The 25,393-nt window shown below is 40.8% G+C and overlaps 1 protein-coding gene and 1 long non-coding RNA gene across 7 annotated transcripts in view; one reads left to right on the top strand and one right to left on the bottom strand.

Moving 5' to 3' along the window:
• The window catches only part of LOC140195011 (uncharacterized), a 48,781-nt gene extending 42,769 nt beyond the window's left edge, over nt 1-6,012 (top strand). The window contains exons 2-4 of the long non-coding RNA XR_011885341.1: nt 382-544; nt 1,340-1,377; nt 2,333-6,012. This is a non-coding gene — a long non-coding RNA (uncharacterized lncRNA). The remainder of the gene's footprint in view (nt 1-381; nt 545-1,339; nt 1,378-2,332) is intronic.
• Nucleotides 1-25,393, bottom strand: part of LOC140195010 (ras-related protein Rab-3C) — a 206,858-nt gene that overhangs the window by 8,682 nt on the left and 172,783 nt on the right. For all 6 annotated transcript variants that reach the window (XM_072252556.1, XM_072252560.1, XM_072252561.1 and 3 more), the window contains one exon: nt 3,700-3,824. In XM_072252556.1, coding sequence (XP_072108657.1) covers nt 3,700-3,824 — 125 coding nt within the window. The remainder of the gene's footprint in view (nt 1-3,699; nt 3,825-25,393) is intronic.

Below are 25,393 nucleotides of genomic sequence, written 5' to 3'. Positions count from 1 at the left end.
AGAAATGGTTGAAGAAGAGTACATTAACAACATTTAAAAGGCACTTGGACAGGTACATGGAGAGGAAAGGTTTAAAAGGACATGGGTCAAAGGACTGGCTTCAATGGGAATCTTGGTTGGCATGCACCAGATGAGCCAAAAGTCCTGTTTCCATGCTGTATGACTTAATAAATCAGAAAAGTGAAAAAGAAGTGATGTTGGAAAGCTGAAATAAAAACAGAAAATAACAGAAAATCTCAATGGGCCAGCCAGTGTCTGTGAAATGAGAAGCAGAGTTAAAATTTCAGATGGATGACCATTCATTAGAAAAGTCGTGATAAAATATCACTGTTTGATGTTAATTGTTAGTGGTTCCAACATTTGCTTTTGATTTTACTGCAGTATTAGTCGTCCACACAGCAGTACACTGTGGGTCTATTTGAAACGGGAATCACAGGATGCCAGGAGGCTTTCTATCATTGAGACGGTTCAAACTAAAACAACACCAAATTTCTCTTGAAGGTGGACCTCTTCTTTGGAAGGCATTTCTAGCTGTATGGATCAAGTAAGTGCCGAGTTGTGTCAGATATGGCAAAATGGGTAATCGCCCAAAGTAACATAAGCACTCTTTCACTAACAGAACCAACTCTAGTGCTCGGGCACTGAAGCCATTTTTGCTGTTTATGGTCTTGAAATGATCAGATCCGTTAAAGAACAGGAAGCATTAGCCAACTAACAGAAATAATAGCATAGAGCCAGACAATGTGAGACCTGAAGGAGGAGGAGAAGACGGCGGCGCGACGCAGTGCCCACAGCCACTCCGGTGAATGATATTTGTTATATGTCAAGTAGGGTACCGTGCACAATTCTGATTTGATGGAGACAGACGTGAGAGTACAGAGGAACATCTGGAGAAACGTCTGAAATGCCCGCTTCGCTGCCTCTGCTACTGTGTGGTCCAGAATCTCCGGAGGAGAAGGCCCTGAATCCTCGGCTTTGCTTGTTTGGGCAGCCGGGGCGGGGTTGAAGGCGCTCAGCAGAGGATGGTGTTTGGGAGGCCATATTGGAGGGGCTGGTCGTAGGTTCGAAGTTTTCGGACGGACGGACTCAGTGTCGGCTGTGGTCGGGTGCTTCCAATGCATCCGCAGTTGTCGGTGCCTGGAGGTTTATAGCAGGGAGTTTCTCCCTTTTGCCACCTGCTATTGGGGACTCGGGAGTCGATCGGGACTTTGAAACTTTTTTTTACCGTGCCCATGGTCTGCTCTTTATCAAATTATGGTATTGCTTTGCACTGTTGTAACTATATGTTATAATTATGTGGTTCTGTCAGTGTTAATCTCTTGTTTGTCCTGTTTTTCAGTGATATCACTCTGGAGGAACGTTGTATCATTTCTTAAGGCATGTATGCATTTCTAAATGACAATAAATGAGGACTGCGTGTTCTCATATTCTAAAAAGAAGTTCATTTCTTGTGCTTTACTAATTGATCGTCCAATATGCGGTACATTAGATTGTCAAAAATTTGGGTGTTTCAAGGGAGCATTATTTTTTCCATTTTACTGAAGAAGTTCAAGTTCAGTTTATTGTCACTCAGCTGTACCCATGTAAACCACTAAATGAAACAACGTTCCACTGGACCAAGGCGAACAACACAGTAAAAAAAACTCACACACATAATACATAAAGTAATATTACCACCAGTGGATCAACAGATAAGGTGCAACTACAACACAAGTTAAAAAGTAAACTGTATAACACTACTGGCATTTCATGCATGGTGGTAGGGAGTTCAGTAGTCTTATTGTTTTGGGGAGGGGTGCATAAGCTGCTTCCTGTCCTAACAGCTCCTGTCTTAATGCTACGGTGCCTCCTGCCCAATGATGGGGGGAGGGGCAGGGGTCAAAGAGATTGCTGGACGGATGGGAGGGATCATTGACAATGCAAAGGGCCCTGCACATGCAGAGCTCCTGATAAATATCTCCTACAGATGACAGAGAGAGACCCTGATGATTTTCCCAGCAGTCCTCCCAATCCTTTGTCGGGATCTACATTCAGATGCCTTGCAATTCTCGCAACAGACAGTGTTGCAGCTGCTCAAGACACTCACAGTGGTGCTCCTGTAAAAACTGGTTAAAATGTAGAATGGGGACTTCACTTGCATCAATCTCCTAAGGAGCGGGAGACGCTGCTATGTTTTCTTGATCAAAGAGGTGGGGTTGAGGGACCCAGGTGAGATTGTTCCAGAAACTTGGTGCTCTTTACTCACTCCATGGAGGAGCCATGTATGTGCAGTGAGGAGTGATCTGTATTCACCTTCCTAAAATCCACAATTTCCTTTTTGTTTTTTTTCCAGGTCGAGATTCAAGTTGTTGTGCTCACACCATTCTATCAGTCACTCTAGCCCTGGGGAGCGCTGGTGCTCAGAGTGTTGGAGCTCGAGATGCTTCTGCCACCGGAGACCACCTGTGGCCTTTCTGTTAAGAAGTCCAGGATCCAATTACAGAGAGAGGAGTTGAAACCCAACAAGGAAAATTTACCCCCCAGCTTCTGAGCGATGATTGTATTAAAATTTGAAAGAAAAGCTATGTTAGATAGTTCCCTGAGCAGAGCTTTCTCTGAAGCAGAACTCAACTTCCACCAATGACTCAACAATAAATGTTTGTGAGGCCATTGAGACACACAGCACAGAAAAGGGCATTTTGGCCAAATGAATCTCCACCAACCACCCACTTACACTGATCCTACATTAACCCCCTTTTATATTCTCCCTACATTGTCTTCAGCTTTCCAAGATTCTGCCACCCACCCTCACACTAGTAGCAGGTTACGGTGGCCGATTAATCTACCAACTTGCATATTTTTGGAATACTGAAAGAAACCAGAGCGTTCAGAGGAAACTCATGTGGTCACAGAGAAATCACTAAAGGTCAGGGTTGAACCCAGCCTCTGGTGTGGTGGACAGCAGCTCTACTATCTGCACCACAGTGCCACCCTAATACAACCTGGCAGAAGAATATTTAATACCTGCAACACAAAGAAAACTACTGATCCGCCTGCCCATGTGCACAGTTCACTTGTTTCTCTAATCTATCTTGATGCGTTTGATTAATCTCTAGGAGTTTCTGGTGTATTTTATGATACACTGCTTTTTAAAATAACATTTTGAGGCTGTAATAGTCTGAGAGTCTGTGGAATATTTATGAGCAAAAGACAAACTGAGAAATTATTCTGAGGGGGAAAAAAGGGGTCAGCAATGTTCAGAAGAATTTAAAAATTAACTATTTTATCCCAATGCTACCATTTCTTATTTTAAAAGCATTAAAGTGTATCAATCAAATTATGGCTTAATGTAATGGACTTGCATATATTAAATTAAGGCACAATGCAATAGCTATCCTCTGCAGTCACCTTATTGTAAGACATTTTTACAATTCATATTGCCTCATTACACCAAGTGTTTGCTCAGTCTGGCTTAAGCAGGAGTGAAATAATATAAATGCAAAAGGCATGAAAATCCAGTTCAAATGACCAGATGGTTCAATGTTATACAAATGGGTCGAGAGCACTGGAAATCAGCTTTGCTCAGAACACTTGCAGGGATGACCATACTTAGAGGGTACCTGAAGAGGTGCTGAATATATAATTATATTATGATCAAAATGTGTCAAGGATCAGCCAAAGCTGGAAGTACAGAAAACAATTCACTGTGCTCAACCATACCAAGTTGGTCTGCCAGCTGCTTTCCTCGCTCCATTGACACTATTCTTTCATCTTCCATGTCACATTTATTGCCAACCAGTATAACCTGTGCATTGTCCCAGGAATATGTCTTGATTTGGGTTGACCTAAAAGAAAAAAGAGAAATATTACCATCTCACACAATGGTTACATAGACATCTCCTACTGTTGTAGAACTAAAATTATAAATATTATATAAATTACAGTTACTGTCAGTCACAATCATGTTTAGAAAGATGCTCCTGGGAAGTAACCTATATAACTCCATTGACTTAGTAACTCCATTTATTGTAAAACATGGTGAGCAAAACATGCTGACTTTTTATGGATTGCTTCATGTCACTCTGGAAACTTGACCATTTACTTCAAGGTGAATTGACTTTGCACAATTTCCACACTAGACTGCACAGGAAGGCATCACTGACAGGGCAATGTTCTATTGGACCATACTGTCCCAGGAGATCTGGACTAAATCCACCTTATCAAGTATTTCTCCTACTTACTCTTCATCCATTAGAACCACTGCCCACCACCACCCAACCAATGCCAATTCCCCCAGGCCCAATATCTGGGCATAACTGAGGCCCTTGACGGATGACCATCAATACCCACTCTTCATACATCCCATCCTCATCCTGAGTCTTGCTGCGATCTTAGTCACTTCTGACTTAAGGTACCGGCCTCCAATGTTTTCACCTACCCAACTCCCAGGCGTTGACACATCTGACTTTCAGCTCCAGCACTCGATTTAGCTCTAAGGGAAAGGCAAGTGTGCAGCTAAGCAGCTCACCTGTTTCTCTTTACCTTAACTTGATAAGTTTAGTGAATCTCTTGGATTTTAAGATTTTGCTTTAATAAGAAGTCTTTTAAGGGTATTAAGAGCAATAAGCTGTCTGGTAGTCAGCTTGACACGATTACCCAATGACAGATCCTGAGGAGCCGCTGCTCAAGGCCTAGTTACTGGTTGGGGGTTTGTGACACCTTACTGGAAGCCACACTAGTACATAGTACTCTTCGGTATCTCAATCATGTTAATCGGGTAGGTAGCCATCACAGATGAGAGATCATGCTGTGGGCTTGATCCACTATCATACCCCAATAATGCTTGCATAAGTAGTGTAATAAGAATTTGCCCATCAGACCTGTGAGTGAGTAGGAAGAAGTGGAATGCATGAAAAATGTATGCAACCTCTGTGTTATGGGTGCACGGCAGGAAGCTGTATCATTTGTGCATGCATGAGAAAATGTAAATTCTGGAAATTAAATTCTGTGTAATTTTCCATCAGAGAGGACTATGGGATATAGTTGCCAGGTGACTTCATGGAAAGTTTCCCTTAATAAAATATTGAGCACAAACTATTGATGTGCTTTACTATGCAATTCCTGCAAATAATTTCAAATGCAGACTACTAAAGCTGAATGTGACCTTGAAAGATCAAGTAATTTTGAAGTGATCTATAAGAGGAGAAAACTCAACTAGACAAATATCTGGTGATTTACCTTTTCAGGTAACTTTGGTCATTATGTCAGAAAGAATTATTTTGAGAACATTTTATTTCATACCATCAAAATTTGATCTAGGTGGCTTTGACCGTGGAATGATTGTTGGAGCCGGATGGGGTGGTTTGAGTATCTCAGAAACTGCTGATCCCCTGGGACTTTCAGACACAATAGTCTCTAGAGTTTACAGAGAATGGTGGAAAAAAACAAAAAAGAACATCCAATGAGCAGCAGGTCTGTGGGCGAAAATGTCTTGTTAATGCGAGGTCACAGGAGAATGGCCAGTCTGGTTCAAGCTGACAGGAAGGTGACAGTAACTCAAATAACTACGGGTTACAACAGTGATGTGCAGAAGAGCAGTTCTGAAGGCACATCATACTGAACCTTGAAGTGGATGGGATACACCAGCAGAAGACCACAAACATACAGAAATACACTCAATGGTCACTTTATTAGCTACCTCCTGTACCAAATAAAGTGGCCACTGAGTGTATTTTTCAGTATTGTTACAGGGATATGCTTAATAGGAGCAGCTGAACAAATTAACAGTGGTATCAGTTCATTTATTTCCAGAGTATTTCATCAATTTCTTTCAATGTGTTTGATGGGACTCACAGCACAGAATGGCAGACAGTAAATGAAGAAAATGTTTGAGATTCAGATGGGGGGATTTTCATCAAAGATGACAAAAGTTGCCTTGGAAACAAGAGATATTGTAGGCTCCCTCAACTTAGCTTCGACATCAGGCCTTTAAAAGTAATATTTGTGTCAATGCGTTGTGTTGATATTTTAATAAATGACAATTTAATAAAAAGTTTGGTACAAATATATGACAGACTGGTCATCTAAAACTGTGTCACTGAAATTTCTTGTAAAGCATTGCATCACTGGAGGCCATATCATTAGATATAATGATGTCCTTATGTTCAGACAGGCTTGAGAATCATGGTAGCCCACTCCTATTCCTGTTTTCTTATATGACACTCTGACGAGATCAATACACACACAATTCTGTTTAGCATTCAGAAAAAATATTAATTTGATTAATGATCAAAATAATAGGTTAGCCACTCTCAAATATTGTCCCTGCAGCAGATGTGGCTATGTAGAGTCAACGTTTCCTTGCAGTTCACTGAGTTGGTTTCACAGATGATTTCTCACAGAAGCCTTTTTCCGGAACCAAGTCCGCCTGAAAATCCAAGCATAAAATTAAAATGAAGGAGGCTGAGCTAGAAATGCAGGGTTTAGGGTTTTAAGATTATGGAAATGGAAGTCATAAAGATACAGCAATGCAGAAAATAATTTTAAACTAAAGCGTCAGATTTGCACTGCAGTGAACAATATGTTGCTAAGTAAAATAATATGCTGCCTATCAGTTTACAATATAATAAATTCCTTAAACCGGTATAGCCATTAATATAGCAATGCACACAAAAAGTCAACCAGATCAGTATTAAGAGAAATGCCTTTAGGCAGAAGTAGTCAAAGATGTTTAAAAATATTTATCAAGTTGAAGTGGTGGAGATACATGTAGTTTGGTGTTGAGGGGACACTGACAATTTTCATCTGAATATAACCCCATTTCTGTTGAGAAACAATTTATAATATGGAGGAAAATAATTTAGAATTCATCATTTCCTATGTGAAGCAGTCTAATTTTATTTCTAAGTGAATCTTGAGTAAAGTAGGCAAAAATCTTCAGGCAAATGTGTAAAATATATGATATGCAATTTTTGCCTAATGATACCAGATATAATGAATTTATTGCATCAATGTCACTCATTACTAAGTGACAAGAAATACATAAATCTTTTGTTCAATCTAAAGCAAATCTTCCCATCCACTACCTGTTGCTAAGGAGCCCAGTAGCTTCGGGAGGTGTCACTGGATTCGCCATCATGCCTTTCGTAAAAGTGTGGGAAGTGTTTGCAGCTCTCCACAAAGAGTTTAATAAAGGTAGAAAACTGTTGCAGTTCCAGCTGGTGGGTCATGTGATTGTTCCACTGACAGCTCATCTCAGTATATCAGCTCCTCTGAGGCAGTCCTGTACTAAAATCTTCCATTTTAAAGCAGCTCCATATGAAACGTTTATTCACTGAAGATAGCCATTAGCGTCTTATGTCAGCTGATATTACACAGTATGAATTCCCTTCCATTAAGTGCGATTAAAAGTAGATGGAGGAATGGCTTTGGAGATACTGTAATAGTCATGGGGCATGGAAACAATCCTGTCTGCTTGGACCATCAAGCGCTCACTCGCATTTTATTTTCCCTATATTCCCATCAACATCCCCAGGTTCCATCATTCCTTACTGGCAATGTAATGCATCGATTGACCTATCCACCAGACCTCTGAAGTGGGGGAGGAATCCCAAGCAGCAGAAAAAATAAAAGACAAAGGAGAAAATGGTTGTGGATTAAGGTTGTGATATTCTGCTGTTCAGCTCTATTTATTTTAAATCCAGAATAGATTAATTGATGGAATTATTATTTAGCAATATTCTTTGCAGTTTGCATTATTTTCTTAACCCTTGTCCTCTTAAAAGGTTTCCCATCTGTACTGAATCTTATTAAATTGCAAATCAGGTTCTGCTGAATTTTCAAATCTGGAAAGTCAAGATTATGATGGCTTTTAAAAAATTCTACTGGTGATTTGTTAGCAGCCGACAAACATACAAGCATTCCTCAAACTTGTCATGTGTACTTGACTGATAAGAATACTGGTAAGGACAGTGATTGAAATACCACAGTAAAACATGCAAACTAAATTGACTGCACTGATGTGGGAACAGCTATGTCAAGAAACAGAAAGAATTTGAATCTTGCTTGCTCGAGAAGAGGGTTTGCAAGAGACTGAACTTCACCAAAAGTGTTGATTGATCAGATTTTTACATCACTTTAGTGCAGAAGAAATGGAGACTGGTTTAGTGAGGCACGCCTCCCATAGTTACTGCTAATTTACATCATGTGCATTTAACTTGACACACAAAATGCTGGAAGATCTCAGCAGGCCATGTAACATCTATGGAAAAAAGCACAGTCAATGTTTCGGGCTGAAACCCTTCGGCAGGACCGGAGAAATAAAACTGAGTAGATTTAAAAGATGGGGGGAGGGGAGAGAGAACCACAAGGTGATAGGTGAAACCTGGAGGGGGAGGGATGAAGTAAACCTCATTGGTGAGATGAGGTGAGAGAGGAAAAGGGGGATGGGAAATGGAGGAGGAGAGGAGGGGTGTGTCCAGCACATAATTCTCCGCCACCTCCAAAGGGATCCCACCACCAAGCACGTATTCCCTTACCCCCCCCCCACCCTCCCGCACTCTCTGCTTTCCGCAGGGATCGCTCCTTATGCAACTCCCTTGTTCATTCATCCCTCCCCACCTATCTCACAAGTGCTACACCTGCCCCTACACCTCCTCCCTCACTACCATCCAGAGTGGTAAACAGTACTTACACGTGAGGCTATCCTTCACCTGGGAGTCTGTTGGGGTCATTTCCTGTGTTCGGTGCTCCCGATGTGGCCTCCTGTATATTGGTGAGATCCGATATAGTTTGGGAGACCACGTCGCCAAGCATCTACGCTCCATCTGCCAAAACAAGTGGGATCCTCCACTGGCCGCCCATTTTAATTCCACTTCCTATTCCTATTCTGATATGTCCATCCATGGCCTCCTCCACTGTCGGGATCAGGCCACATTTAGGTTGGAGGAACAACAACTTATATTTCATTTGGGTAGCCTCCAACCTGATGGCATGAACATTGATTTCTCAGACTTCCAGGAATGCCCTCCTACAACCCTGCTCCTTCTCCATTTCCCATCCCCTTTTCCCTCTCTCTCCTCATCTCACCAATCAACTTCCCAGCTCTTTATCTCATCTCTCCCCATCCAGGTTTCACCAATTGCCTGGTGTTTCTCTCTCCCTTCCCCCACCTTTTAAATCTACTCCTCCGCTTTTTTTTCTCCTGTCCTGCCGAAGGGTTTCAGCCCAAAATGTCAACTGTACTTTTTTCCATAGATGCTGCCTGGCCTGCTGAGTTCCTCCAGCATTTGGTGTGTGTTGCTTGGATTTCCAGCATCTGTAGATTTTCTCTTGTGTGTGCATTTAACTTTCGGGATTGTTCAGATAACCTGGCTGACAAAAACATCCTGAACCAAGCGAGGAAGCTCTGATCAGTGGCAGTATCTTGCATGACATAACCAGGATGTGTTTACTGGCCAGGACATGAACTGCTCACAAACTTCCGCTGAAAAACTTTGACAGATTGCTCACTCCAGGCCCAGCAATGCTGTCTGTTAAACTGCCAAGGTTTTCCCATGTTCCTGAACACACCTGATACGTAGGAGTTTTTAAACAACTTTTTTATAAATGAAGTTCCCGTTCCTCTGGGAGTTCTCACCGAACACTTCTGCTGGTGGGAATGATAAAAATAACTGCTTCTGCTGGACAGTGAGTCAGTAAATCGGGGTATAAATTAAGGATACTGCCAAAGGGTAAATGGGGTGATTAAGAAAAAATTATTAGGCCAGTGGTTGTTCAGGCTTTACAACAAAATTAGAAAGGAAGAAATTAAAATGATTCTTTCAATCTTTTTCAGAAAGCAGGCTCAGGTTTCATTAAATCATCAAGAATCTTCATTAAGGATTTATAAAATTATGTTTCCCTGAGGGAGTATGGATGGTTGTAAACGAAACACATCTGGATGAATTATTCACTTTAGACATGTTGACATAGACCTTGCTTTATATTAAAGGAAGAAATAATTAAGAAAATTTACTTGAATTCAGTTGTTCAGTGTCATTCTTAAATGAATCATCTAAATGTTCAATAGGCTGTTCACAGATTTGTCCAATTTGGTATTATTGTCCTTTATTGGTTAGAAGTGAATTCTTTGGTGCAGTCTTCTTAAAATATGAAATCATGGAAGTTGCATTTATTCTAGGAAACCTTAATCATAATTTTTATTTACTTACTTTCTTTCCATAGGAAACAAAATGAATGTCATGACTCCCAAGTTAATCTAAAGACAAATACAGTTTTGAATGTCACATAATCTGGGAGATCTGAAGCCTTCAGTGTACATTGCTTCTGGACAAAAACTGTAATGGGAATAACAGCAACACACAAAAAATGCTAGAGGAACTCAGCAGGCCAGGCAGTATCTATAGAAAAGAGTAAACAGTCAATGTTTCAGGCCAAGACCCTTCATCAGGACTGGGGGGAAAAAAAACATTTTTTCCCGACCTGCTGAGTTCCTCCAGCATTTTGTGTGTGTTGCTTGGATTTCCAACCTCTGCATATTTTCTTGTCTATGGGATTAACAGCTTTTGTTTTACTGGGGTGTCTTGCACTGGTGAGAGATCAGGTTATCCTGTGTGCAATTTTGTTATTTTGCTTCAGCTTTGATCATTCAGGCTGAAGCTAATAATTACACAGAATTTAAAAGGATAAAGGAAAAATAACCAATAATATTTACCACAGTAATTAAATTTGATGAATGTTACAGAATCAGCCTGAACTTAAGTTCCATTGATTTATTCACAAATGTAAAATTGATAATCTACCAAATTCTTTATGCCTCTTTTACTTAGGTTCTTGAAGGTGATAAAATGGGTCCTTCCTTTCTAATAAATCCTATATAACCAAGATTAGTTTACAGAAGTATATGAGTGATGCCAAAATTGGAGGCAGACATGTTGTTAAACAGCTTTACCATTTACTTTGAAAAGTGCAAGCAGCAGAATTCAAGCAATTCTGCTTTATTTTGATATTTTTTGTATAGCATATCAATTTGCCTCATATCATTTAGAGAGTGCAAGGTCAAATTGTTTCCTGAGCACATACTGTATTGGCATAATTTTGGATGCAAATAACTTTGGTAGACCAGAGCACTGAATATAGCAGCTCACAACCTTCTATATAAAGTAATTACTCTCTCCAGTTAGAATTATGTTTGACACCTCACTCTTCAGACATTAATAAAATGAACTAACAGAAAAGTTGAGTTTAAAAAATACTGTGCTGTAATGCATTGAGATTATTTGTTAACAATTTAAAAATTGATAGCTTTCACACAAGTGCACTTTGGAAGGTTTAAATGGCCGATGCTGTAAAGGATTTTTACATTCTCCCTGTGACTGTGTGGGTTTTCTCCAGCTGCTCCATTGTCTTCCCACATTCCAAAGACCGATGGGTGAGTAAGTAGTGGGCATGCTATGTTACACTGGTGGCATTGTGACACTAATGGGCTACTCCCAGTACGTCCTTGGACTGTGTTGGTCTTTGACACGAACTGTGCATTTCACTGTATGTTTCGATGTGCATGCGACAAACAAAATGAATCTTTAAAAAGATCTTTAACAAGATCTTTAAAAAGATCTTTGACAGTTTTCCTCTTCAGGCCTCAATAGCTGACAAAGGATTGATGGCCCAGTTGGAAAAATTTAAAAACGCTTGGATAAATCTTACATTAAAAGTACGGCAGAAGGTGGTTAATTCATGTGGAATTAATAACATGTTAAAACTCTTTAGATGGTGTGCATATGATACCGAATTCCTTCCCAACAGAGGAGATAAAAGATTTGAGCTATGGATAAAGAAAGGTCTTACAACCTACCTCTCATTTATAGATAAAAGTGTATTACAAAGTTTCCAAATCCTGCAGGACAAACATGGCCTAGAACATAATGACTTTTTTAGGTACCTTCAAGTACGAAACTATGTTAACCAGAGTTGTAGATATACAGACCTATCAACAGTAGAATTAGAATTTTTCAAGATTCTGAATTCGGCTTGCAGTTCAATACCTAGTAAATCAGTTTCTCGATTATATAATGCACTCTCCCATGCTAAAAATGTAAATACACTGTATATTAAAGAGAAGTGGGAGAAAAAAGCGGGGTTGGTACTTTCAGAGGAGGCTTGGGAGAAAATCTGCAGCTTTCAATGGTCCTCGACTAATTCTTTGACTTGGAGAGAACATTGTTGGAAAAACATTATAAGATACTTCAAGACCCCATATCAGGAAAAATATAAAGATACAAATGTGATGTGTTGGAGAAGGTGCGGCTCCAAGGAGGCAAATCATTTTCATATTTTTAGGGATTGCCCTAAATTAAGTCTATTTTGGGAAGGTATTGTTAGAACATTAGTTAAGGTACTTAGGTCCCAGATACTTCTGAACTTTGAGACGCTCTATTTGAGGCATGTATTGTTTCTTGAACAGAAGGAAGATATAAAGTTGATGCAGGCCCTCTTAGCGGCAAGTAAGAAATCAATCACTAGAAAATGGCTAAATCCAATACCACCTACATTAGAAGATTGGTACGAAATTATCTTGGAAATATTTAAAATGGAAAAGTTGACTTACTCCCTGAGAACTCGAAAAGAAAAATTTTATCAAATCTGGAATAAATGGATTGAATATATAACCCCAATGCGAGCAGACTTTAGATGAGTCTCCTAATGATCTATACTGCTCTTCTCATCAACACAGTAATATTGCTAACGTAAGCACCCCTAGTCTAAATGTTTGTTTTTTTTGTTTTCTTTTGGAAAATAGAGAATTAACACAAGTAAAGGGAAAGATTTGGGAAAGGGATAAAAAAAATGAAAAAATTAAATAAATAAGTACATAGGGATTGGATAATTATGTCTGCGGGCAGGAGCAAGCATGAACAAATTAGGATATAAACACCTACAATGGTTGATACATAGGCTTATATACAACATTTTGGACCAGTGGAAATGGTCCAGAAGGGTTATATGGAAACTATTATTACCATTTTTCTTAACAACTAATTCCATTACTTAGCCTAATAGGTTAGATTTACCACAGTACATAATTATCTATTTAAATGTTTATTTTCCTTTTATATCATCTCAATGTGTACTTAAGAATGTATAAATAATTGTAGTTTTATACATATAAAAAATGGAAAAGGTTATATGTGTGAAAAAAGTACGATATTTGTGAATTCCTTATCCAAATAAAAATAAAATTAAAAAAATAAATAAATAAAAAGATCTTTAAATCTTTGATAAAATGGTGTGAGCCAAAGCAAGAGCAAACCTACACAGGGCCTTGCTTAGCCAAACCAAAGCAGTCGCTGGAATTGTTACAGATAATCCTGATCCTTTGGTTGACAGCTAGGTCCTTCCTTTCATTATGAGGAATGGATATTTGGCCTGGATTCAATAATCACTGCCAAAAGAGTCCATCGCTGATGGCACAGTGCCCAGTCAGCAATCAAAAATGCATGGAGCCTGATCCTATCATCCATTTTGCCATTGCATGAGGGCAAAGCCAATTAAAGCGGCCTCACTGCTTAAATGGGAACTTTAACAGCAGTGAAGTTTGTATTACCTGTGCAACTTACAGCTAATGTAATAATTATGTAGAAAGCCAGTTTTGCATACCCAAGACTATCACTACTTAATCATGCTGCACAAAACTGACTTGGATCCCCCACAAATTTTCAGTCAGGCATCATTAGATATGAAATTATAATTAATTAACTAGGGTTCTATCATTTTCCAATTAATCAAATGATGTAGCTGCAGGCCTTTAGGATAGCTGTTCTTGCTGCTTTGAAGATTGTTGAAGTTTGGCAGAGCCTACAAATTTCTAAGCTAATATTTGCAAAAAGAATATATGTATGTTTTTCAGGTCAATAGTTTCAGGATTCTCCTGACTGATGAATAAGGAGATACTATATGGAACAGCAGAAATTCTGCAAATGCTGAAAATCCAAAGCAACACACACAAATTGCTGGAAGAAGGGTTTCAGCCCAAAATGTGGTTTGTTTTGCAAGTAAATTAATATAGCTTTAGTTTACACTGTCTTTACACATTTCCACCCCATATAAAAGTTTAAAAAATGAAGTAAATATTGCTTATGTGTGAACAGGGAAAATCTTTTTCTTTATTAATCTTTTTATTGATTTAAAAAAATGCATTCAAGAGGAGAATTAGTTCAAATATATATCAGTAACCAAGATGAAAATAGACATTGTCAAAATCATAGATATTGTTAAACTAGTATAAAATATATAATAAAAAAAGAAAATAACAATTCTCCTCTTACCAGTTTAAAAGGACAAAGGGAAAAAAAAAATTGGGTTTTAAATGAAAAGAAAAACAAACCACTACACTATATTAAAAAAAAACGAACAAACAAAACAAAAAAAAAGGGACTGGGCAGTCCATTTTGAGGATACGACCAAAAAAAGAAGAGAAAAAGACTTTCTGATCAAATCTAAAACTTTGAAAAAAAAGATTGAAAGAGTAATAGATGAAATTAAATCAAAATATTGGATAAAAGGTCCTCATATTTGCTCAAATTTAAAGGGTGTATCAAATGTCCGACTTCATATTTTCTCTAAACTTAAACAGGACATAATGGAGGAAAGCCAATAAAAGACCGTAGGTGGATCAGAATCATTCCACTTCAATAAAATGGTTCTCCTAGCCAGTAAGTTCGAAAAGGCTATTATACGTTGAGCGGAAACAGGAATATTTCCTGCTTCCAATGGGATAATCCCAAAAGTTGCCGTTAAGCAAATGAAGTTGTAAATCCAGATCCAAAACTCTTGATAGGGTTTTAAAAACATCTCTCCAAAAGTTACCTAGCTTTATACAAGACCAATACATATGAGTTAAAGTGGCCAGGTGAACAGGGAAAATCTGCTGTTGCTGCTTCCATATTACTGGTAAATTGTTTGATATAATCCATTATTAAACTGTCAGGGAACTATTCAACCAAAGAGTTGTCATTACCAAGCCTTCAGAATTAGTAACCACACTTTATGAACTATTGACAGAAATTATTTTCTCTTTTGCCTTATTAAACGAACTTGAGAAAACTGGAAATGGCACTGATATTCAGTAAGATTAACTCTCATTCTTCTAAACCCCAATAACTATGCAACTATTAAATCACTTCTATTAAAACAAACCTTCCATAACTAGGATTATTTTAGTGAACTTTCTTTGAACCATCTTCATTGATAATATATTGTTACTTAGGCATTGATATCCACATTGTGTGCTGTACTCTGGCAGAAAAGGAAATCTTAATTACTTTTTGTAGCTAGTGGGAACAAGAATATTATCAACCCTTGCTGACCAAATCATCCTGATATTAAACTGGCTTGGAATTGATGACCATATGCTGCATTGTCCCCAGTTTATTCCCTGGAGTCAAGGAACCATATGGTTACTGATCCTGTGATCTTGGCCCTGAGGCTCTGTAAAGAATTGCAAGAGGGTACAGAAAGATGTAAACTGAACCAGCTCTGCCAGGGGCACTATGCTCCCAAATGTCAAGGACATCTTCAAATGGCAGTGCCTCAAAAAGGTGGCATCCATCAAGAAGGATTCTCACCAACCTTAACACTCTATCTCGGTACTTGAAATAATAAATCAATTGCAAATTCCACCTGAGACAGGCCCTCTTCATGTTACTGCCTTTGGTGGAGCCTGCATGTGTGAGAACATAATTAAAGGTTGCCTTCCTCCTCCTTCATCTCAGAGTTGATGATGATTTGCTTCCACTCCAATTCAGTGAGACCTGAGGGGGCTGGAGAGTCCAGTGCAGGAAGGTGGACAGGTGATGCTTGACTGGGCAATTTCGGATTGTGTGTACTCCTTTCTTTGTTTGTCTTGGCCCTCCGCAGGCCCCTATCGTAGATTCTTGAGGTGGTCAATCTGTTCCCTTTTTCCTTTGAGTAGAAACAAATCAGAGATTTTGCTGCGTTGCACAGGATCTTAGATTTTTTTTTTAAGTGCTCTTGGATATCTCTGATCACGATGGAGGTCAGAGTCGAGGTTTCTTTTTGGGAGTCCACTCATATGGACAATGCCTTTCAGAGCTGGTGAAGAGTTACTGGAGATATCCTATATAAACCACCAATCAATTTGGAGAGCTTTGCATGGGAAGTCCTGGTAGTTTCAGTGCCTCTCCCTCTTCTTTCAGCTGATGGTGAATGGGAATCGCCCCGGAAGTTTTCATTCTATTAGACATTTGTCAATCATTTGACAAATGTGATTTTCACCACTGTAAAATCATGTGATTTTACAGTGTTTTGGTCATCCTATCTTTACTTCATTTCTGTTTCACACCTATTTAATCAAGGATTTTATTCTATATTGGATTTGCCAAAGGATCTTTTTTTCCATCCCTGTACTTACAAATCCATAAATTTGACCATTAATAAACCAATAGTGAAGTTGCTATTAAAAAAGCTACAATAGGTATTTGTGACGAACAACAATTTGACAAATACCTGGAATATATGTGAATTAATTTCTGTTAAGTGGTGAGCGATTTCCCCAGCCCTCTGTATGCTCCTATCACCTCCAGCATACTGATTGCACAAGGAAGCCAGAGGTCATCCAGCCCTTTAAGCATGCTCTACCATTTACCAAACAACACACACAAAATGCTGGAGGAACTCAGCAGGCCAGGCAGCATCTATAGAAAAAAGTAAATAGTTGATATTTCAGGCTGAGACCCTTCATCAGGACTGAAAACAAAGAGGTTAGATCAAGAAGGTGGGGAAGAAGTACAAGATGGTAGGTGATAAGTGAAATGGGGATAGGCAGGAGGGGTGACGTAGAGAGCTGGAAAGTTGATTAGTGAAATTGATATAGGGCTGGAGGAGGGGGAATCTGATAGGCTAGAAAACCATGGAAGAAAGGGAAGGGGGAGGAGCACCAGAGGGAGTGATGGGCAGGTAAGGAGATAAGATGAGAGAGAGAAACGGGAATGGGGGAATGGTGAAAGGGAGAGAAATTACCGGAAGTTAGAGAAATCGATGTACATGCCATCAGGTTGGAGGATACCCAGACGGAATATAAGGTGTTGTTCCTCCAACCTGAGTGTGGCCTCATCGCGGTAGTAGAGGAGACCATGGATTGACATGTCGGAAAGGGAATGGGAGGTAGAATTGCAATAGGTGGCCACCGGGAGATCCCGCTTTTTCTGGTGGACAGGGTGTAGGTGTTCAGCAAAGCAGTCTTCCAATCCATGTTGGATCTCACCGATATACAAGAGGCCACACCGGGAGCACCGGGTACCACTCTTTACCAAGATCATAGCTGATCTACCTCCACACCATTTCGCAAATCTATCCCCGTATACTCACACTCCAAAAATCTATCTCTCTACTGAATAAACTAAACTTAAACATCCACAGCTCAAATATTCACCATCCACTAAGTGAAGACATTGTTCCTCATCTCAGTCCTAAATAGTCTAATCCTTATTCTAAAACTGGGAATGCTGGATCTAGACTCCTCAGTCACGGGAATCATTCTCTTAACATCTATCCTGTCAAGTTCTGTAAAGATTTCAGAAACACACTGGATGCTATAGGTGTTGGAATCTGGAGTAACAAAGAAACTGTTGGAGGAAGTCAATAGGTCAGGTGACATCTATGGAGGGAATAGATGTTTCAGTTTGAGACACTTCATCAGGACTGGTAAAGTTTCTCCACCCAAAACATCACCTGTCCCTTTCCCTCCATAGATGCTGTCTGACTCGCTGAGTTCTTCCAGTATTTTGCGTGTTGCCCCTGTAAAGCTTTTGTATGTTTCAATGAGATAGTCTCTCTTTCTTCTAAATTGTAGAGAACACAGATCTAGTCCACTCAATCTCTACTTAAATGACAAAACCGCCATCCTGGAAGCAGCCTAGTAAATTTTTGCTTCAAATAGGGAGACCAAACTGCACAAAACTCCCGGCATCTTCTTACCAAGGCATGGAACTATTATAGTATTTCTTATTCCTGTAGACAAATCCTTTCATAATAAAGGCTAACATAGAATTTGCTCTCTCGACTGCTTGTTCACCTGCATGTTGGTCTTTAGTGACTTATATATCAGCACCGAAGGAGATTGGAGCATTAACATTGCTGAATCTCTCATTTATGAAAAGACTTCCATCTATTTTGGCACATACTCAATAGAGGCTACATTATCTATTTCCAAATATACTTACCGACATTGATGAAATTAGCTGGAGCTTTTGCTATTTAAATGGCCCTGATCATCATTGCATCATCTCAAGTTTCAGATTTCTGATTACAACACTAACAAATTCTTATTTACAACTAAGATGTTTAGATTGGATGAAAGCATAGTTTTTTCATTGTTAAGAAATGGTAGAAGTATATATATTTCTACATTAGATATGTGTACAACATCTAGCAAAGATATGAAACATCCAATTTAAAATTTAGACATATGAACTAGTAAACAAGCTCAGTGCCCTGCCAGAAGGTATTCCCACATGCCTATTGGACAGTGAAATATTTTTATTTTTATTTAGAGATACAGCAAGGTAACAGGCTCCTCTCCCCCAGCGAGCCCACACTCTCCAATTACAGATACAACAAGGTAACAGGCTCCTCTCCCCCAACGAGCCCACACTCTCCAATTACAGATACAACAAGGTAATAGGCTCCTCCCCCAACGAGCCCACACTGTCCAATTACAGATACAACAAGGTAACAGGCCCCACTGCCCCAATGAGCCCACACTGTCCAATTACAGATACAAGGTAACAGGCCCCTCTGGCCCAACGAGCCCACACTGACTAATTATAGATACAACAAGGTAACAGGCCTCTCTTCCCCAACGAGCCCACACTGTCCAATTACAGATACAACAAGGTAACAGGCCCCTCTGCCCCAACGAGCCCACACCGTACTATTACACACATCAAACCAATTAACCGACTAACCCGTACATCTTTGGAATGTGGGAGGAAACTGGAGCACCTGGAGGAACCTGTGTGGTCACGGAGGGATGCACAATTGCCTTGCAGACAGCAGTGGGAAATTCTTCAAAACCAGGATATTGGCTGACTTGGAAAAGAACTTGCCTGTGGCAGCAATCTTAACCCTTGTTTTTTTTTTCCCTCTTATGGACATGCGATCCTGTCAAAGCTACAGTTGGAGAACTTCCTTTCACCACCCTCCACCTCAGCCTCTCCATTTATTTTTCTCTCCAACTAGATATATCCTCCCAAGGATTTTGTTTTAGCCTGGACTAAAAATGGGTTGGTCATTGATGCTGGAGTCTGCCTGGTTATTGAATAAATAATCAAGTATATGTTACAGTCATCCTCTGCTACCCTTGACATGAGCAACTGATAAACTGCCACAGTATGTCCACTTCAGGCTCTCTACATGTAGAAATACAGGCTTGCCCTCAAAGTTGATTAAACTGTATAGACAAACATATACAGTACATCATATATAAATATAACAATAGGCCGTAGCAACCCTTCAGCAAATTGTGCCATCAAAGGTGTAAGTGCTCCTAAATCAAATCTGGACTACTGTGCTTTGTTCTCCTCACAAGAAAGGGTTGGAAGCATTACAGAGAACGTTAATCTGGTACCTGCAATTAGCAGATATCACTTGTTAAAAGGTTGGACAAATTAGACTTTAATCCACTGGAATTTCGATGAATGAGAAGGGATTTGACTGAAGATCTTGATGGGTCTTGACAGCGTGGATGCGGGGAATGCTTCCATTTAAGGGTGAATTTCGAAGTAGGAATCACTGTTTAAAAGGTTGCCTATTTAAAACAGATGAGGCAATATTTTCCCTCTCAGTGGATTGTGAGTTTTGGAAACTTTCTCAACGAGCAGTGGAAGCAGATTTTCCACCTCTCTGCTGACAGTTTTAAGACTTGGATAGAGACATTTTAAGCCTGGGAGTGAAAGGTTACCTTGGGTAAATGAGAAAGTGTTGAGTTTACAATCAGATCAGCCTGGGTCTTATTAAATGGTAGGACAGGCTTGAGGGATATGCGCTACTTATGCTCCTAATTCATATGTATTGTTACATGCTCAAGGAGATCTGTTTTTTTTTGTGAGAATGATGTAATGGTCTTTTGGAGATCACCTGATGTGATTTTCCCACCAATGTGAGGTCACGTGATGACACGTGCCCCGTGACTATATAAGGGTCGACCCAGGTGACGCAGTTAGTTTTTGAGTTTGTAGATTTCCAGGTACAACGTGTTGTATCTCCGTTTCTGTTGTGTGTTTGTTTTTGCGACGCAGTTTCATTTTTAAAACGATTGTACGTTCTGTTGAAAGATTCCATATTATTGGACTGGAAATTTGTGGCTGAATGTGCCAATTTACTCAATTCCAACAGTTGAAGGGAGAGTGAAGAACTTATCCAAGGATTGAGAGAAGTTGGCATCATTTGGCAGTTTAATCAAGAATCGACCTTATTCAGTCTTCGTTGGAGGAGTACCTGCATTGAGATAAAACTCTTGCCAGAAAGAGCAAAGAGTTCATGCAAAAAGGTGTTCTCTCTCTCTCTAAAGGAGTTTAAGATCAGTCGATTTAAACTGTTTATTTTCAACATCGTGAATCCTGTGGACAGAGCCGGCAGTAAAGGTGCGTCTGTGAAGAAATCCTTCTCCAGAGAAGTCTCTCCCAATTGAATGTGTAAATCTGTTGGACTTTCAAAGTTATCGCTTTAAGAACTGTTTTCGCATTTAACGCTTTAAGAACCAGAGCCGAGTGGCGAGTTGGTGAACGACTGCATATCTGTTAACTTCCGGCTAAAGTTTTCGTTTGTTTTCTTTTTTCCCATATTGTTTATCGGTGTTTAATAAATGTTTGCTTATTTTTATATAACCTGTCTCGATTGATATCCATTGTTGCCATTTACGTAACAGTATATCATCAAGTCAGTGCTTGCCAGGCTGCCAGTAGCCCTCAAGTAACACTGTGCTACTTTACCCATTGCTGCAATCTGGTAAAAGAAAGAGTTTGCATTTATGCAGCATTTCTCTCTTGTTCTTTTTTTGAATAATCCAATGAAATTGCTATATCTTTAAACAACTAATACTCATTTGGAGACTTTAAAATCTCTGATGTCTGTCTGGAGACCATGATCAATCTGCACTGTCTGATAAAACTGAAAAACAACATTTATTAATCATCCTCATTACGAGACCCAGCCACAGTAACGTTGAGAAATAGATCATTTTTGTAATACTTGAGGATTAGGTTTGAACTTTCCTGTCTCCAAGATACTGAGGTACTTGTGGGTGAAGGTAGCACACTCCAGAGGAGAAGCTGATGAAAGAAGCTAACAATGAATTAATTTCAAACAGTTGGATAAACCTTGCTGATTAAATGCCATAAGCAAACCTAAAGTGCTACCTTAGAGACAATACCATCATTAAGCCATTTGAATGCCAACTTAAATTAAATGGTAACAAATACACTGCATCTATGAAGGGAACATATTTTACATGGGAAATTTTTTTAGATTTGAAATGCATTAGCTTCCGAGTGCGTGAGTGGGCCAGTGAAGGAGTGGAGCTTTGAGGCTTTGACTCGAGAGGCTTCGACGAGAAGAGACGGAGGGCAAGCTAGCTCACAGATAGTTTTTACAATGTCTCCTGAGACGGTGATGTGCCTCTCACGTGAGATGTGGCAGTCTTGGGGGAACGCCCCTCTCCCGCAGAGTCACATCTGCCAGGAGTGCATACGGCTGGGCGATCTGGAAGACCGTGTAAGGAATCTGGAGCAGCAGCTGGATGACCTTCGACTCATAAGGGAGAATGAGGCAGTCATAGATGAGAGCTACAGGGAGGTAGTCACACCTAGGCTGTCGGAAGCAGGTCGTTGGGTGACAGTCAGAGGGGGGAAAGCGAAGGTGAGCAGACAGGTAGTGCAGAGCACCCCTGCAGCCATTCCCCTGAATAATAAGTTTACAGTCCTGGATACTGTTGGCGGGGACGACCGACCAGGTGTGAGCCACGGTGGCAGGGCCTCCGGCACTGAGTCTGACCCTGTGGTGCAGAAGCGTGAGACAGAGAAGAGGAGAGCTGTCGTCATTGGAGACTCTATAGTCAGGGGAGCAGACAGGAGATTTTGTGGACGTGAGAAGGACACCCGCATGGTTTGTTGCCTCCCGGGTGCCAGGGTACGGGATGTCTCTGACCGGGTGCACGACATCCTGGTACGAGGGAAAGCAACCAGAAGTCGTGATACATGTTGGGACCAACGACATAGGCAGGAAGGGGGATGATGTCCTGAAGTGTGAGTTTCGGGAACTAGGCAGAAGGCTGAAGAACAGGACCTCAAGGGTGATGTTCTCAGGATTGCTGCCAGTGCTACGTGACGGTGATGGTAGAATTGGAGGAGATGGCAGTTGAATGCGTGGCTGAGCAGTTGGTGCAGGGAGCAGGGTTTTAGATTTTTAGATCATTGGGATCTCTTCTGGGGAAGGTGGGACCTGTACAGATTGGATGGGTTGCACCTGAACTCGAGGGGGAGCAATATCCTTGCAGGTAGGTTTGCTAGCATGGTTCGGGACGGTTTTAAACTAATTTGCGAGGGGGATGGGACCCAGAGCGATAGAGCAGTGAAAGAATTGCATGGAGTAAAGCCAGATCTAACATACAGAGAGGCTTTGAGGAAAGAGAAGCAGAATAAATGGTGTAAAGACAGTACGGTAGAAGGGCTGAAATGTGTGTACTTCAATGCAAAAAGCATCAGGAACAAAGGTGATGAACTGAGAGCTTGGATACATACATGAAATTATGATGTATTGGCCATTACAGAGACTTGGCTGGCACCAGGGCAGGAATGGATTCTCAATATTCCTGGATTTCAGTGCTTTAAAAGGGATAGAGAGGGTGGAAAAAGGGGAGGAGGGGTGGCATTACTGGTCAGGGATACTATTACAGCTACAGAAAGGGTGGGTAATGTAGCAGGATCCTCTTTTGAGTCAATATGGGTGGAAGTCAGGAACAGGAAGGGAGCAGTTACTCTACTGGGGGTATTCTATAGGCCCCCTGGTAGCAGCAGAGATACAGAGGAGCAGATTGGGAGGCAGATTTTGGAAAGATGCAAAAATAACAGGGTTGTTATCATGGGTGACTTTAACTTCCCTAATATTGATTGGCACCTGATTAGTTCCAAGGGTTTAGATGGGGCAGAATTTGTTAAGTGTGTCCAGGATGGATTCCTGTCACAGTATGTGGACAGGCCAACCAGGGGGAATGCCATACTAGATCTAGTACTAGGTAATGAACCGGGTCAGGTCACAGATCTCTCAGTGGGTGAGCATCTGGGGGACAGTGACCACCGCTTCCTGGCCTTTATAATTGTACGGGGTCTTTCTTTTGTTACATTTAAAATGGCGATTTTTGTTATGTTAATCTGTGGAATGCGGCTTTGTTGTGTTTTAACGCTTCAGAGAGTTTGCGCTAGCAGTTTATTGTGGTTTAGAGGGTGATAAGAGGGTGCTATTAGCCAATGGGTGGTTATGTATCGTTTTGTTTTCGGATGCTATGCTGTATGATATGACTGTGGACTGAGTTTTGGCGGGGAGTCGGGAGGAGAGACGAGGAGGACGGCGGACGTGCGGAGAGGCTCCGGTCGATCACTTCGGGTGGTCCCGAGCCGTGGGTCGACGGAATTCGGGTGGTCGTCTGACGTCGAACTTGAGCTCCAACGGTAGCGCGCGAAGAACTTGGACTTTGAATAAGTGTTGGCGCCTTTTTTTTCATTACTTTCCTCTCTGTATCAAATGTATATTAATGCCCTAGAATTAGTAATATCTATAAAGTGTATGTGTTAAAATTTACTGGGTGTGCTGGCTGATGATTGATGTTTGTGATTGATTCGGGCGACGATTGACCCTGAGGGGACTGCTGAAGCAGGTGCTGGGCGGGAGTTCCCCTAGACACACACGAGCCAAAATAACGGAACGTTACATAATTATCATGGAAAAGGACAGAATCAAAGAGGACAGGAATATTTTTAATTGGGGAAAGGCAAATTATGAGGCTATAAGGCTAGAACTTGCGGGTGTGAATTGGGATGATGTTTTTGCAGGGAAATGTACTATGGACATGTGGTCGATGTTTAGAGATCTCTTGCGAGATGTAATGGATAAATTTGTCCCGGTGAGGAAGATAAAGAATGGTAGGGTGAAGGAACCATGGGTGACACGTGAGGTGGAAAATCTAGTCAGGTGGAAGAAGGCAGCATACATGAGGTTTAGGGAGCAAGGATCAGATGGGTCTATTGAGGAATATAGGGAAGCAAGAAAGGAGCTTAAGAAGGGGGCATGAGAAGGCCTTGGCGAGTAGGATAAAGGAAAACCCCAAGGCATTCTTCAATTATGTGAAGAAAAAAAGTATGACAGGAGTGAAGGTAGGACCGATTAGAGATAAAGGTGAAAGATGTGCCTGGAGGCTGTGGAAGTGAGCGAGGTCCTCAATGAATACTTCTCTTCGGTATTCACCAATGAGAGGGAACTTGATGATGGTGAGGACAATATGAGTGAGGTTGATGTTCTGGAGCATGTTGATATTAAGGGAGAGGAGGTATTGGAGTTGTTAAAATACATTAGGCCCATTAAGTCCCCGGGGCCTGGCGGAATATTCCCCAGGCTGCTCCATGAGGCAAGAGAAGAGATTGCTGAGCCTCTGGCTAGGATCTTTATGTCCTCGTTGTCCACGGGAATGGTACCGGAGGATTGGAGGGAGGCGAATGTTGTTCCCTTGTTCAAAAAAGGTAGTAGGGATAGTCCGGGTAATTATAGACCAGTGAGCCTTACGTCTGTGGTGGGAAAGCTGTTGGAAAAGATTCTTAGAGATAGGATCTATAGGCATTTAGAGAATCATGGTCTGATCAGGGACAGTCAGCATGGCTTTGTGAAGGGCAGATTGTGTCTAACAAGCCTGATAGAGTTCTTTGAGGAGGTGACCAGGCATATAGATGAGGGTAGTGCAGTGAATGTGATCTATATGGATTTTAGTAAGGCATTTGACAAGGTTCCACACGGTAGGCTTATTCAGAAAGTTAGAAGGCATGGGATCCAGGGAAGTTTGGCCAGGTGGATTCAGCATTGGCTTGCCTGCAGAAGGCAGAGGGTCATGGTGGAGGGAGTACATTCAGATTGGAGGGTTGTGACTAGTGGTGTCCCACAAGGATCTGTTCTGGGACCTCTACTTTTTGTGATTTTTATTAACGACCTGGATGTGGGGGTAGAAGGGTGGGTTGGCAAGTTTGCAGATGACACAAAGGTTGGTGGTGTTGTAGATAGTGTAGAGGATTGTCAAAGATTGCAGAGAGACAAGATAGGATGCAGAAGTGGGCTGAGAAGTGGCAGATGGAGTTCA

This window comes from Mobula birostris, chromosome 3 (assembly GCF_030028105.1).
Source record: "Mobula birostris isolate sMobBir1 chromosome 3, sMobBir1.hap1, whole genome shotgun sequence".
In the NCBI taxonomy this organism is placed as follows: domain Eukaryota; kingdom Metazoa; phylum Chordata; class Chondrichthyes; order Myliobatiformes; family Myliobatidae; genus Mobula; species Mobula birostris.
This window is presented reverse-complemented; position numbering and strand designations above follow the sequence as displayed.